The sequence below is a fragment of the Pygoscelis adeliae genome, unplaced genomic scaffold (assembly GCF_000699105.1).
Source record: "Pygoscelis adeliae isolate BGI_AS28 unplaced genomic scaffold, ASM69910v1 Scaffold34, whole genome shotgun sequence".
Classification (NCBI taxonomy): domain Eukaryota; kingdom Metazoa; phylum Chordata; class Aves; order Sphenisciformes; family Spheniscidae; genus Pygoscelis; species Pygoscelis adeliae.
Window position 1 is genome coordinate 4565629 of NW_008824658.1, and position 14877 is coordinate 4580505.

The window sequence follows — 14877 nt, forward strand, 5'->3', positions numbered from 1 at the left end:
TGGGACGCATTAATGAAGCCGGCTAACAAAAATGGGGTGCAAGGGTCTCACTTCACAGGTCGCCTGATCCGATTTTTCCAGCATGAGGTTGGGTGTGATGCGTGGCACAGAGCTGTGTCCTCCTGGCTGAACTTCCTTCCATGAAGCAACAGCCATGGTGGGAGGGCAAGGTATCCATCTGCCCAGATATTTTTTTAAGCTCATTTGAACTCTTTTCCCTTTCTCCACCCAAATTATCTTGCTAAACTTCAGGATTGTGCAACAGGCAGGAATGAAGAGAAATAGTTACAAATTGTCCTTAAAATTTGGGTTTAATACTCATGGTTTCATTGTAAACAAAAGCAAGCAAAACCACGTAGCTGCTGTTGCTAAATAGGTTGGAGCCTCTGCACCGCCAGTTAGCCAGGCTGGTGGTACACCTCCAGGGCTGCTGCCAGTTCTTGCTGCTGGCCTGAATCTGCAAGCACAAGAACCGAGGCCACATAAATTTTCTGATTGGCTGGAAAAATTTGGATACAGCCTCTGTTGGGATGTATAAATAGAAAGCAAAGTATTTCAGACCTTTCACTTTGAAAGCAGAGCTCTCAAGGCACGTGAAAATGCACAGAGTCACAGCAGTCATCCTCGCAATTGTGATCTCCAGTGGTGAGTTAGCTGAATTTTGTTAAACATTGCTCATTGTAACCTGCCTTCTTTTTCTTTCTCTCCTTTTTTTTTTTTTTAATGAAGTGTATCTGTAAGGATTTAGGAACTGATTTGCTCTCTGCCATTTTTTGCTTTTGAAAATAACCCCTCTCGCATTGCATAGAAACCTCCACGGAAAAATCCTTTCTAGTATGGTAAAGAGTTGTGGCAAAATTTTGTTGGAGTAATGATGTTGACTGAATAAGAAAGAATCAGCTGAGGCATATCAATTACTAACAGCATGCACGTTTTCTTAAAAACCTTTTACTTCAAGATCAGCCCGCTAAGCGTAGAGTGTTCCCAGAGCTGTTTCTGTGTTTAATGTCATCACCTTTGATTTCACAAAGAATACACAGTTCATTAAAATAAATGAAGACGACCTAGAACAAAGGGCTGTTTTGCTCAAGGAAGGCATTAGAGAGTCCCTGCACCCTTTTAGCACCAGACCTTCAGTGCCAGCACATCACTGCCCCTGTTTGCCTACGCTCCCAGAGCCCAACGGGGACGGTGCCTGCCGAGCTGTTCACACACGCGGATAAACCTCAACTCGTTGCTTCTTGCTAGACCAGCCCTGTTCTCCATAGGGAGCCCCAAGAGCATCCCCTGGGAAACCCTAGTAGTTTTGGTGGGGGGAGCAGGGCTGTTAGAGGCTTGTAGAAGGTACCAAGTCAGGGGTTGCCTTTCCTCCCTGCCGCCCTATAAACATCTCCCCTCTCTCAGACGTCACTGGGGCCATGAGATCAGCACGGGTTTGGCTGTGGGTGATGGTAGCTGGAGTCTGGAATAAAAAAATACGAGGCTGTTACCCTACTGGCTGCTACTTTGAAACAGTAATGTAGAAACACTGGGAGATAGAAAATGCAATTAGTAAAAGCTAGATGACAGCTTTTATTTTTGACTGGATCCCACATTAGGGAATAGGAATGGAGCTGGTGGGTCTCTCTCAGTCCTGTTTTTTACAGTTACAGTTTAGGATTCCAAGATCCCAGGTGGCTCAGGTCACCTTCCAGGTCACATCCCGTAGCTCCAGCCCCACGTCTGCTATGTGAATGCAGCACAACTGCCCCGGGGCAATGGGAGAGGAGTGGGTCACTCCGTGATGTCCCCTCCAGATCTATTTGTTCTGCATTTTTGCTTTGAAGTCGCTCCTTTAAGTACCCTCAAACGTCATTTGACAAAGCATAAAACAAAAAAACGCTGTTTCATTGCATCCCTAAAATTAACCTACATTAAAAGATGAACAACTTCCTAGTTCCCTGAAGCCTGATCCATCGTTACAGCAAAGTCCAAAGGGGCCTTGCTATTGATTAAACATCACGGGCTGGGAAATCCCCTTTCTAGTTTGTGGGTTTCATCTTCTGTTCTTCTCTTTTCTTCTTTTCTAGCTGCTGCAGCACAATGGGCAAAAATCTGCTCAAGTCAACCTGCAAACAAAATCAGAGGCTGCGACTCTCAGGGCTGCGGCGGATACAACCGCTCCAGGTCCTGGGCTGGGATGACGGGAGATGGCTGTGCTTGAAACTTTCTTAAAATAAAAATAAGCATGAAAAAATGGGCGAGAGGAGGGTTTCTAGCCGGCAAGGCACTCCACCGCGGGCTAACCCGCCTTGCTCTTCTTCTTCAGAGGAAGGAGGCAGCACATGGGAGTGGACGTGGTGTGCGAGGACGGCTCGGTGGTGTACGCACCCTTCACGGGGAAGATCGACAGACAAGCCAGGCCCTATGGAAACGGCAATGCCGTCGACAACGGAGTTCAGCTTTCAGGATCAGGTACCGGAGCTGAAAGGCGTGCGTCTTGCCAAGCTTGATTGCAAAATGCTCCGATTCCTTTACAGAGCTTTAAACTGAGCCAAAAATCATGAACACAACCTGAACTGCAGTGTGCTTGTACGTGAATCCAAGCAAAAACTGTAACTTTAAAATCCAGGTTCTGTTAATGCAGGAAAATTTATTGAAAGTATTACGGCATTTCACCTCTATTAAAAAAGTCAAAGGATGAAGCTTTGCACATTTTGGATAATTAAAGGAACAGCCTCTGACTTGCTCATGCAATTTTACCCACCCTAATCCCCTTCCCCACCCTCCTCCATGTTAATTTATTTCTTTTCTTATTCTCTCTTCTTGATGCTACAGCAGCGTCACAGCATTTTCTGTAACTTTTTCTGCTGCTGAATCTCTTATCATTTTATTGTCATTCGTATTTTGCTACTGAACGTTATGACTTTGCCAGGCTTTTAAACTATTTCATAGGAGCAACAGTTTCCCCCTCTTCTCTCTCCCCTGTTAACAGGATTCTGCATTAAGATGTTTTACATCAAACCCATCAAGTACCGCGGCCCCATCAAGAAGGGAGAGAAAATCGGCATCCTGCTGCCCATGCAAAGGGTCTACCGAGGAATTACGTCCCATGTCCATATCCAGAACTGTGACTTAACAGATCCTACTCCCAACCTGTAAACGGGCGGCTGCGCCTTCAGCCCCCCACTTGTATATTCATTAAATTGCTTGGGCATAGGTAGTCACTCCAGCAGAAGCCACTGAGCCTCAAACAGTTGTTCCACCTAAAAAGTGTCCATGAACAAAATGCTGGTGGTTCTCTGAACATGAACAGACTCAGAGTAAGGTATAGCACATGCTTTAAAGCTGTTACCGTGTCTTGCACATCACTGCACTCGCAGATGAAGGCTGAAGCAGCGGGCAATGACGAGTGGCTGGGAGATGGTGGATCCTCGATGCTCAGCAGCACCGCAGCGAGCCATGCTGCAGCTCACTCGTCTTGGACTTCTCTGCTCTCTTTGCAGCCAAACACAAAGATTTCTTTGATAAGTCAGAAATTTCACTTTGCTTGCAAATGAAAAATCACACTATTAAAGAGCTGCTTCACTACAAATTGCTTTGAATTTCTTTGGTGCTGTCACAGAGTTTGGGCTGGGTTCTGCTTTTTTAATGCAGCTGGGGGAAAAAAATTGTATAAAGCTGAAACACAAATCGTTCCTGGGGCCCATGACCAAAAACATGAAACAACATTAATGAAGTAGCTCATTCCTTTTCCCCAGACTCGGGATTGCTTCAGGATTGCCTTGGCACACCCAGGTTTCTTTTTGTCCAAGTGAGGCATTTCTTTCCACTAGTAAATCAGCTGAAGACTTTCCCGGGACAACAAGCTCTTGTTAACAGGACAGGGCTTTTCAGGCCAAGGCTACCAACGTGCTACTGAGAGTCTCAAGGGCTAAAGTGCTCGACAAGTGCTGCAGGCTCTCACGTATTTACTAACGCAACTGCAGCCTCGGATAAGCAGGGAAGCTGCTTCAGTGGGAGCTGCGTATGTCCTGACAGCAGATTTGTTTTTCCTAAGAAACTGCAGAAAGATATTTGCTACATCTGTGCAAAGTGCTGAACCCGCTGTGTCCTTTAACTTTGCTATGAAAGAAACATCGGCACGTCCATATAAACACACAGCCCAAACCTGCAGAGGCAGATAGCAACCAGGCATTGATGGTGCGTCAATACAACTGGGTTTTCTGTGAAAAAACCTTTTCCTTATACTGAAAGCAGAAACATTTCAGCAGAAGTCCCCAGGGTTTTCCAGTTTTGACCAATTTTTTTTATTTTTGTCATGAAGCTGGCTGCCTGCAGAAAAGAAACACTTCCACCTAAGTTTCACTTGGTTAAAATCCCAGTTTTTAACCCAGTTATCAACTTCTCACATTTGAAAAGGGAAGGTCCCAATCAGGTCCCCACTTCTCCATGCAAAACCTAACGAAACACTGAGCTGACCCTGCTGACTGAGCAGGGCACCAAGCTTCCAGCCTTAATACACTCGACCACAAAATTAACATTTTTACTTGATTTTAGTCCTTGTATGGGAAAGAAAACATGAGCCGACACTTTTTTCCCCCAGCAAAGACAGGTGAGCTCTTCCCTGGGTCACACTTGTCTCCTTCCTCCTCCCTCAGCTGTCATATGCATCAGGAACCTGTTAATAGGGACAGAAGATCCCATCACCTCCTTTCTGAAGCACAGCACACAGGTATCATCAGGGCCCTGGGAGGAACATGAACGCCAAAACAGCACTGAGAGACCCCAGCCTGCCTTCTCCCTGCCCTCGGCACAGCATCCTGCCCTCCTGCAGTCCAGAGAGTCCACGCAGCAGCACCCACTCCCAGGGATTCGTGGTCCCCCCGGCTTGTGATGGAGCTGCTCCGAACTCACCACCTTTGCTCCTCTACAAGTAACATTTTCACCTGTACATTAATGACAACAGCTCAGCACTGTTCTGGTCTGTCCCCACAGACGGGTTTCACAAACCTTTTCAGGGAGCTATTATTTAATCTGAGTTTTTCCAGCAGCGCAGGGAGGTGCAGTGCTTTGGTGCAGGGATGCGGGGTGCTCCGGCAGGTGCCTGAGAGAGGTAGAGGGCAAATGCTAAAAATTCCTGGTTTAGCTGGGGCTGTCACCCAGCAGCAGGGAAGAAAAATTAAATAACACTTTCTATTTCAGGTTACAGAGCAGTTGGGGCAAACAGTATAAGTAAATCCAGCTTTATCTTTTCAGTTTAGTAAAAAAAAAAATGGCTGTAGAAGAAGGGAAAGTACAATTTGTAGCTGACTCCAGGAAGGAAATAAAGGGCTGGTAAAATACACAGCTTTAGAAATATTCAAGATGAGGGGAAAGGGTGCTGGGGGAAGCAACGAGGCAACTTGGCTTCTCAGGAAAGAGTTGGCAAACTCAGGCCATGCAGAATTGCTTTTTTTTCTGCAGCAGTTCTGCAGGGATCTTTTCCTTGCTATCCCTTTAATTTTGTAAGTTTGTACCACAAGGTCCCAGACAGAGAGATGAGCTGGGGTCCCAAACTGTGAAAGTCCTAACTGCCTGAGGCTGCAACCCAAATCTGCACTATTCCCTTCTATTTCCCCAAGCATTAAAGGACATTTGGAGGATTCAGCCAGAGCTTTGTCCTCCCCACAGGATAGGACATCAGTAGCAAAAAAGATTTTCTTTTGTGTTCCTCCATCCTCCCCATTAAAACCTGCCTAGCTCAGGCTTAGCAAGTATATCAAAAAGGCAAAATAAATTCGAGGTGGAGTCTTCAATCAGAGCTGTGCACCAGCACAACTTCAGCTTCGTCTTCAGCTCATACTTAGCAAAGAAGAAAGGCAACATACTCAGATCTCCTACAGCCTGCTATCTACTTAAAATGACATGCCCAACCATGGCTGATCAGCTAGCGCGACCTGCTGATTTTCCAACGATACTACAATATAAGCAGCGAACACAAAGCTTAATTAATCATTCTGGCAAAATTCCTTTTATCTCAGCCTCGTCAAGCTATCAGAAGCCTGAGTAAATAGCGAGTGCAAGTTGTTTTACGTTGTGCCAGCTTGATTTTTACCATGAAAGCCTGGGCTGCTAATTGCACAAGTAGATTCTTCTACGGTTGATTTTTAAATCGCAATTTGTTTTTAATGATTAGCACAAAGAATATTATTTATTTTCCAGAGAAACAGCTTTTAAGGTTCTTTAATAACATAATGTGTGCAGATCAGCTGGGAGGCAAGTGCTCAGCATTGACTTGTTCCCACACTGAACACACCGGGCTCGCCAAGAAGGACAAAGCCAATTGTTCTGCAAAATATAGCTAGGAAGAGAATTTACCTTTTCAACTGCCTGCTAACAAGCCTGGCAAACATACAGTTATGATACTGTAACATCACCAAGAAATAAGATGCACAGCGCTCATTTATCTGGTTCACTGGGGCCGCAGCCCCACAGAGGTTGTGAAGAGGAAGGACTTGATGGGCCAAATCATCAGTTTTTGGACGTTGGTTGAATCCCACCGAGCTGAAACACGTGTAAAGGAAACGATGGAGAAACCAGCCCTGACTTGTGGGCAACAAATGGAGGATGGCAGCACAGCTGGGAGGAAACCGCAGGCCTTGGCTGGGGGGTTGGATTTGCCCCGGCTCAGGGTTTGGCCCTGGCTTTTGCTGATGTTTCTGCTCAAAGACTCCACTACCATTGCCCAGGTGTGTCTCTCAGTTTTCTGGCTTTTTTCCTCCAAACCCCTTATTCCATCATTTTACCATTTGCTCATTAAGAGATGGTGTTAAGATAATTAATATGTTAAGAGGGACTAGTCTAATGTTTGCAAGGTTTATGGACACGCGCATGGCAGGTACCATCTATCCAAAAGCCCTGGTGGGCAGCGGACCCTCCTGAACACTACATAATATACACAGCAGAGTCACAGTATCTTTGGAAAGGCTGAATAGCAAAATAGGGATTTCTCCTGGACAGCATCAGGCTTAACTCATTCACTGCCTGTTGATACCAGCCCAAACACTCACATGTGCTCGCTGCGCTCTTGCTCAGTCCATGAAAAGACCTTGAAGGGACTTACACAGCTAGGGAAGTTACTGCTGACATAAAAGGGGCAAAACAGGGAACTCGCACCGTTCACGCAGGAGAAAGAAGTCAGCATTTCCCCAGCCAGCCCACCTGCTCTCAGTGTGCTCCTCGCAGCGCTGCACGCTGGCCCCTCTCCATCTCCTTGCCCGCTCCCCGCCGCGGGGAAGGAAACGGTGCAACTGCAGCTCCCAGGGGCTGTGCAATGCCGGCTGGTTGTTCCATATCCTTCTGTTAGCGTGTGCTAAGCGGCCAGTTCGTGTCTTTCACAACTGCACCTGCCAACTGTTACATTAGCATCTCCGTTGCCCAACACAGGAATCCCACCAACTTCGGTTCAGAGCTTCCTCGTGCCCAAGGTGAGAGGTCTGCACCTTCCAGCTCGCCCAGGAAAGATGGGGAACACACTGAGAAATCTCAACTGCAGTATCATACACTTGAAAACTGTTTTATTAAGAATACTTTACCAGAAGTGCATTAGATATATTACTGTAGCAAATGACATTTTGACATGTTTTAGAAAAAACAGAGTAAGATACAATGCTGTTAAGATCTCTGATGGAGAAAATATAAAAAATGTACACAGCTACGAGCAATTTGGAGTCACCTCTGTAACACAAATGAGATGGAAAAAATTGCAAAGAATGGGCAGCTTAGAGCCATTTTACAAAATACCAGACTGCAGAACAGGACTCAGAGAAAAGCTTCTTCCGTGTCTGTGCACCTATAACACAGCTGTACTTTTCTCCTCGTGCCTACCAGCTTGGCTGGCTTTACACCCAGCCTTTCGTTCACAAGACACTGCAGAGTGGATTGAGGTGCTGCAATTCATTCCTTGGTAAAATTAGGAGCATGTGAGTTCACAAAAGTCTATAAAAATCATTAGCTTTTCAAGGCAGGTCTGCCCCAGGTAAAATTTGTATAATGAGATATTTAAAAATCTACTAGTGCAAACTGGCAGTCAGGAATAAATCAGAAATAAAACCTGGTTGAGAGAGATCATTATTGCAGAAACCCCACTGGAGACCCCTCAACTGGGAACGGCCAGGCACCACCCAAATAAAGTCTTTATTTTTCAGTGGTTTTGTCTCCAGTAGGGAAAAAAGCTTACAGCAGCTAGTATCAAGCTAGCCAAGCTCAGAAATACTTTACTACCTCTATGCTATGAAATCTTAATTGAAAGATGCCACCCATACCGCCTCCCTTGCTGATTCTCTCTGCTAAGGAGAGCTGAGGGGGTTTGCGGAGAGCTCGTGCCAAATGAAGGTGAATAAACCTGGAAAGCACATTACACAAGCTCTCCCAGCTTCTAGCGACGAAGGCTGTTTCTGGCAAGGGTCACACAAACCCACACACCCCGTCTTTCAGTTCAGGGGTAAGCAGCATCCCCAAATCCTGAATACCCACTGAGAGCTATTACCAGCACCTTGTATCATTTGTAAGCCTAGACGCCGTTATATTGAGCAAGTTACAACCAAAAGCCTCATCAAAACTAGACTGAGGGGACACAACATTTATATAAATACTCGTTTGGTGGCTACGAGTGTGAAAACCAGCAGTTCTTTCTGGCAGGATGCGGAAGAAAGCAGCAGGGATAAAATCAGCAAAGCCACTTGTAATAACCCCAGGGAGGGCTAAAAGATTGCTTGGGGCTTAAATGCTGGCTGTAAAAAAAGCTTGGAACCACAAGTGAAAAATTTGTCTCCAGCTGCTTGCTCCATGGAGATTTTCAGAAAACACAACGTACAGATGCTCTTTGCAAACTAGAAGCGGGGCAGGGAGACATCTGTTTCTCCTGTGAATAAAACCTGCAGGACTTCCAGAGGTTTCTGTGACTTGGAATATCAGATAGCGTATGTGAAAGCGCCATGACTCATTCAAATTTTGTATTAAGACAGACATGTCTGTAAAGAAAATCGAATGCTTTCTGTAAGTAGTGCAGAAAAATCAAACTGAAGGATTAAAAGAGACACTAAGGAGCCTGCTTAACAGTACAAAAGCTGAAATCAAGCAGATACTAAACAACTCATTTTAAAACCTAGAATTTTTTAGCTCCATGTCAGTTATGCCATGCAACTTGGGTTTGCAACTGTTTGTTTCAGAGCTTGAAGATGCTTTAATAAGAATTTAGTTGTCAAAAACTAGGGTTTCAGTGAAAAGACTTCATGGATTTAAGCCCAGGCTAGGTGATAATTTCAGCTGAACAGGAAAAAAAAAGATGTGTTTCCATGCAAAAGCACCTGTATTTCTTAGCCTAAGTGAATACTCACGCTACACCAAACATTACAGCTTCATGCATTCTCCGTCACTCTGTTAGAAAGCTCTAACGGGCACATACACCTGGGGAGGAGGTGCTGGATCCTGGTTACATCCACCACAGAGGTTTGCCCATTTTTCCCCTCCAACTCAGTCCTCTGGACTGTATTCTTGGTTCCTACCATTTTCGGCCTAAGAGTGCCCTTGCTTCAGGAGGGGGGGAGAAAAGGTATTAAGAAACAGTTCAACCAGAGCTTCCTGAAATGTGGGATTGTTCATTTCCATCTGCTACTGTGTGCTAAGAGACCAATTATTTTATCAGTCTTTCCCAACCAGCTCTAACAACTGTTAGAATTTGTAGACATCCTCAGTGCCTAATATGGCAACACCATCCGCCCGGAGCTGTAATACTTGGCTCAAGACTGATTGGCCAAGACAACGGACTTGGGCTTCCGAAAACACATAAATACCCCAGGCAGCTACTGCTCAACGTCTTTGATTCGATCAAAGAACACCGGTGAAACAGCCACAAAATGCCAGCTCTCAGTCTGGTCGCTCTGGTCAGCCTGGTGTCCACTGGTGAGTCGATGCTATATTGCAGTTGGTCTTGACGGGTTTTAGGCAGACGCTAACAAATTATTGAAATTCACTCAAACATAAATAATGCAAAGTTTTTTTCAATCTAGTTTTATGAAGAATTATGGTAATGTGCACAGATATGACTATTATAAAATACGGAATTAGGTGTGCATTTAGTCATATATTGAAGTGTTTAGAGGTTTCATGAAGAAAGTGAAACTAGTTTGACTTATTTCACAAACTTATATTAAAAATATTTCTCTATAGCTTTGCTTTGTTTTTAGTGTACGTACCTTAAGACCTCAAGAAAAAGGGATCAAATCTATATAGCAGGTTGTACAATGTTCTTTTACCTACAGTTTCTGAAATTATAAACTCCCCTGAGCTCGTCTTCCACTTTAAACACCCTATTCTGCACCTTAACATGTTCTGTTGTACCGTACTCAGAAGTTTGAATTTTCCCTATTTTCCTCTTTTGCACGTGAAGTTTTCGCCAAACAGTTGGACGCGTACCCGCCCCAACAACAGCACAGACACTGGGCACAGATCTGCAGCGGCAATGCCATCAACAAAATCCGGGGCTGCGATAGATACGGCTGCGGCTATTTCGGCGCTGACAGGTACCGCAGCGGGGCATCGGGAACCTGGCGCAGTGGGGTTTGCTGTTGCTTTCCTAAATGAAATGTTCACACGGGAGGAAAAAGTGGAGTTTAACCAGTTGACACTTAGAATGAGAGAAGACTGTTGTCTGCGGGACCTCTTAGTCGTTTTTGGGACATTACTTGGCAATCTTGCAGAAGTGCAGTAATACCACCGCTACTAACTGATGCATGGGTGAAGAAGCGAGACCGTTACACGAATTAGCAGCCAGAGTAAAGGGAACGGAAAGTATTTCAAGGATTTGTCTCATTTATTCTTGTTGCTTATAGACCAGCTATTTAACTAACATTCAGCAACAGCCTACAGGAAGCTAAGTAGATTAATTTACACAAGCTAAAGGTCTGCCAGCATTGTTGTCTTTAAGTAGGCACCTCATAACAGAACAGGTTATATTTCCCTGAAAAATACGTAGAATGACTCCTGCCTTCCCTGCGTTTTCCTGTCGTCTCCTCTCCCCAGGCGCTGTAAGAAGTGCCCATCCTCATCACCCCAGGCGCTATAAGAAGTGTCCATCCTCATCATGCAACTTCCAAATTTCTAAATGAGAAAATGCCAAACATAAGATTCTATTTTACACCGGCACAGATGTATTTTGGGGTAGAACAGGGGTACTTTTCTGTAACAGCTTGAAATATCCCATGAACTTGGGAAAATTAAAAACGCGCTTGAAATTTGAAATCCCATCCCCTTTTAAAGAAGGTCAGAGTAATACGAACATTTTGCAATAATAAAAGGTTTCTTTCCCATTTCATTGCAGATGCAAAAATGTGGTTAGACAAGGTTCAGATACCGTACCGTGTTAACTGATCTATCTATACATAATGTTAAGCCTGACAGACTTCTCTAATTACATATGCATGTTTTCAGGCACGGTGGTAAAGGAAAGCATGGAAAGCACGGAAAGCACGGAAAGCACACGGGCGTGGATGTCAAAAAAAATGATGGAGCGACGGTGTACGCTCCTTTCAGCGGCCAGCTCTCCGGACCCATTCGATTTTTTCATAATGGAAATGCCATTGATGATGGAGTCCAAATCAGGGGATCAGGCAAGTAATAACAGCAGATAGGTTGTGAGGCATGAGCAAGTAATCATTTTATTTACTTAAGATTTCTGTGGCTCTTCAGTTCAAGCAAAGCGTCGATTAATCTTGCCCCCTCTCTAGTTCCTACACTGAAGCACAACTAGACTGCTGCTAAGAAATATCGGAAGTCAGCACCAGCAGGATGTAGTCCTTTTCCTATGCTTTTCTTGGAGAGAATGGAGGAAGGGAGTTGAAAAACAGGTAGCAGAAAAACAACCACCACCCCAAATAAAAAAAAAAAAAAAGGAAACAGTAAAAATAAAGTATCAGAAATATGCCCTCAATTTTGCTGAGAGGATGTCTTCCTGTCCCTATTTTCCAACTCCCTCTTTTCCTCTTCTCCATAGCAATCCAAGTAATTTTGATTTCAGGATTGTTGGTACCTTGACTAGCTTTCTGCTTCATCACTACAGTGTCCAATAAGAGGCTAGCACAGAAAGGTTCTTGCTCACCCCGAGAACAGATGCAACTGATGTTTCCTGACCTCGCTTCCTCTCCCGTCTCTTCCAGGTTACTGTGTAAAGCTTGTCTGTATTCACCCCATCAGATACCACGGCCAAATCCATAGAGGGCAACAACTCGGGAGAATGCTGCCAATGCAAAGAGTATTTCCTGGCATTATCTCTCACATTCACGTTGAGAACTGCGACCACTCCGATCCTACTCCTCTACTTACGCCTGGTAAAAAAACAAAACAAAACAAAAACCCAACAAAATATGCCAACCCCAGAATAAGTAGTATAATGTACGAAAATTAAGTTATTAATTAATTTCAAATAAGGACAATATCAAATAGCAACAGTCCCCTCTGTCTTAGGTTCTGACAGCAACATCTGAAAGAAAGAAAATATGCAATATAAATACAGCGTAACAGGACTGTAGACAGTGTTACAGGAAGGAGAATGTATCAGCTTATCAAATTGTATTTCCTGCCCCCCATGACACAGCAGCAGCATCAAGTCTCAGCAATAAACTGAGTCAGACATCTCTTCTGTTTGTACCCTTTTAACTACTAGCAATGTTTTCAGTATTGCATCTTAGCAGACTTTGGGACGATTCTTTGCAAATACAAATACTACATCGATAGTAATGGAGAAGAGGACTTGAAGAGCCCAGTCGCAGCAGCCTGGGCATAGAATAAGAAACAAAACTGAGTCTTTTCCTATCCCTCAGATTACACTCTAGGAACAGTGATACTCTTTTTGAATTTTTGTCTTTAAAGCATGTTCCTTACATGAGATAACCCTAATCTAGAAACATTACAATCCAGCCTTAGGTCTACATTCTATTTACATTTCCTAAAGGATGACAAATTTTGTGGAGAAGACACCCAACTACATGCGTGGGATGTAATTCCAGTATGTTCCCACCTAACTAAAACATAGTAGTTACAAACATGCAACACTTCAAACAGGACCCGAAAGTTAACTTTGACCTGCTGTGGTTTTGTATTTCAAAGTTTCTCCTCCATTCCCACAACAAGACACACGCTGGGCAACAGTGTGCTCCGGGAATCCTACAAACGAGATAAGAGGCTGCGATCGGTATGGCTGCGGATACTACGGAGCTCCAAGGTACTACAAGTGGAACACGTGGGGGTTTGTTGCTGCTCCACTGAAATAGAGTTGAACTCTATTTAAGCCATTTAAGAATTACAGCTTTGAAGGTTTAGGTTGGACATGAGGCATTTTCACTACAGGGGTAATGCAGCACCAGAACAAGTTGCCCCCATTGTTCACAAAACCTCCGTGCTTGGAGGTTTTTTTATGACTCAGACTAAGCCGTGCCAGACCTGAGCTGGTGTTGGGAACAGTCAAGTGGAAGGTTAGACTTGATGTCCTCCACAGATACCTGCCAACCAACATTTCTGTGACTCTACAGTTCTATTTAAAGGCTTGGAAGAAAGGCTTTTTTTTTTTCTCTCCAATTTGCAAAACTGCAACTCTAACAGATCATCAACCCTACATGGTATTACATCATCTACACCAAAACACTTTTATAGATTCTTCAGCCAGTCAACTATGTCAATGCCATCTCAGTCCAAACAACCCATTTCCAGATCTTGCAGCGTGCTATCTCATCTATCTCTAGACAATGTTAGGCCTGACAAGAGACTTCTCTAATTATGTATCTGTTTTCAGACGCAACGGTAAAGGAAAGCACACGGGTGTGGATGTCATCTGTGCTGATGGAGCAACCGTGTATGCTCCCTTTTCTGGCGAGCTCTCCGGACCCATTAAATTCTTCCACAACGGAAATGCCATTGATGATGGAGTCCAACTCAGGGGATCAGGTAAGTAGCCATTTTTAATTTAATATTTCTTTGTCCTGAGGTAATATAGGATGTATTAACTACTTGGCTAGCTGCAAGGTAAGCAAGGTACGTGTTTTGAAACACTGCATCTTCTATCCATTTACATGCAGAACTTCTTGCTAGAAGTTAGAATGCAAAATAATTGAGTTCTGTAGAATGTCTTGAAGCTCTTCTCTTTACTAAAGCAGGAATCCCCACCTTCTCCCTGCCTCCCATCCTCCCTCTTCCACCAAGCCAACAACTCCAACCACGCTTTTTTTTATGACCGCAGTGTCTTTGCTATTTTGGTATTTCCACTATTGCTTTCTCAGTGGAAAGGACAAGACAGAAAATGTTAGTATTTCTGAAATAGAGTTAGTACAGAAGAACAAATGCTTCATCAGTCATCTGATGTTTTCCCTCCTCTTGTTTTCACCAGGCTTCTGTGTAAAACTAATCTGCATCCATCCCATCAGATACAACGGTAGAATTTCTAAGGGACAAATCCTTGGGAAAATGTTGCCAATGCAAAGAGTATTTCCCGGGATCACATCTCACGTTCACATTGAGAACTGCGATCACTCAGATCCTACTAGCAATCTCGAAAGGGGGAAAGGGCAAAAAGTGTGAAATGGAAATGTAGTAAATTCCAAATAAATTCATCTCAGCATCCAAAAGTTGTTTTTCCTTGTCACATGGACAGCCCCTCTCAGTGAAGGAAGGGAAAAGTGTATTCTACAGAAATAAAAAAAGTTATACAATATGCACAAGTTTACGTTACTACTGATTCAGTACTTTGGGCCTTACATAATATTGCAAGGTGCTAACATTAATATACACTCCAGATACCGGTTAGGTACTGTTTTTTGAAGTACCTGTAATTGTTGCGAACATTGTATCTTGGGCTACTTGACGAAC

General features: G+C 44.0%; 2 protein-coding genes across 2 annotated transcripts; both read left to right on the plus strand.

Moving 5' to 3' along the window:
- The first annotated feature begins 597 nt into the window (after positions 1 to 597).
- On the plus strand, positions 598 to 3141 carry LECT2 (leukocyte cell-derived chemotaxin 2). Its single transcript, XM_009322770.1, has 4 exons — positions 598 to 645; positions 2070 to 2166; positions 2309 to 2454; positions 2975 to 3141. The coding sequence occupies exons 1-4, from the start codon at positions 600 to 602 to the stop codon at positions 3139 to 3141; spliced, it is 456 nt and encodes a 151-aa protein (XP_009321045.1). The 5' UTR covers positions 598 to 599.
- Positions 3142 to 9842: 6701 nt separating this feature from the next.
- LOC103915843 (myeloid protein 1-like) lies at positions 9843 to 14589 on the plus strand. Its single transcript, XM_009322771.1, has 7 exons — positions 9843 to 9924; positions 10412 to 10544; positions 11452 to 11630; positions 12177 to 12347; positions 13126 to 13240; positions 13808 to 13959; positions 14399 to 14589. Exons 1-7 carry the CDS (start codon positions 9879 to 9881, stop codon positions 14587 to 14589), a joined length of 987 nt encoding a protein of 328 aa, XP_009321046.1. The 5' UTR covers positions 9843 to 9878.
- The last annotated feature ends 288 nt before the right edge of the window (positions 14590 to 14877 follow it).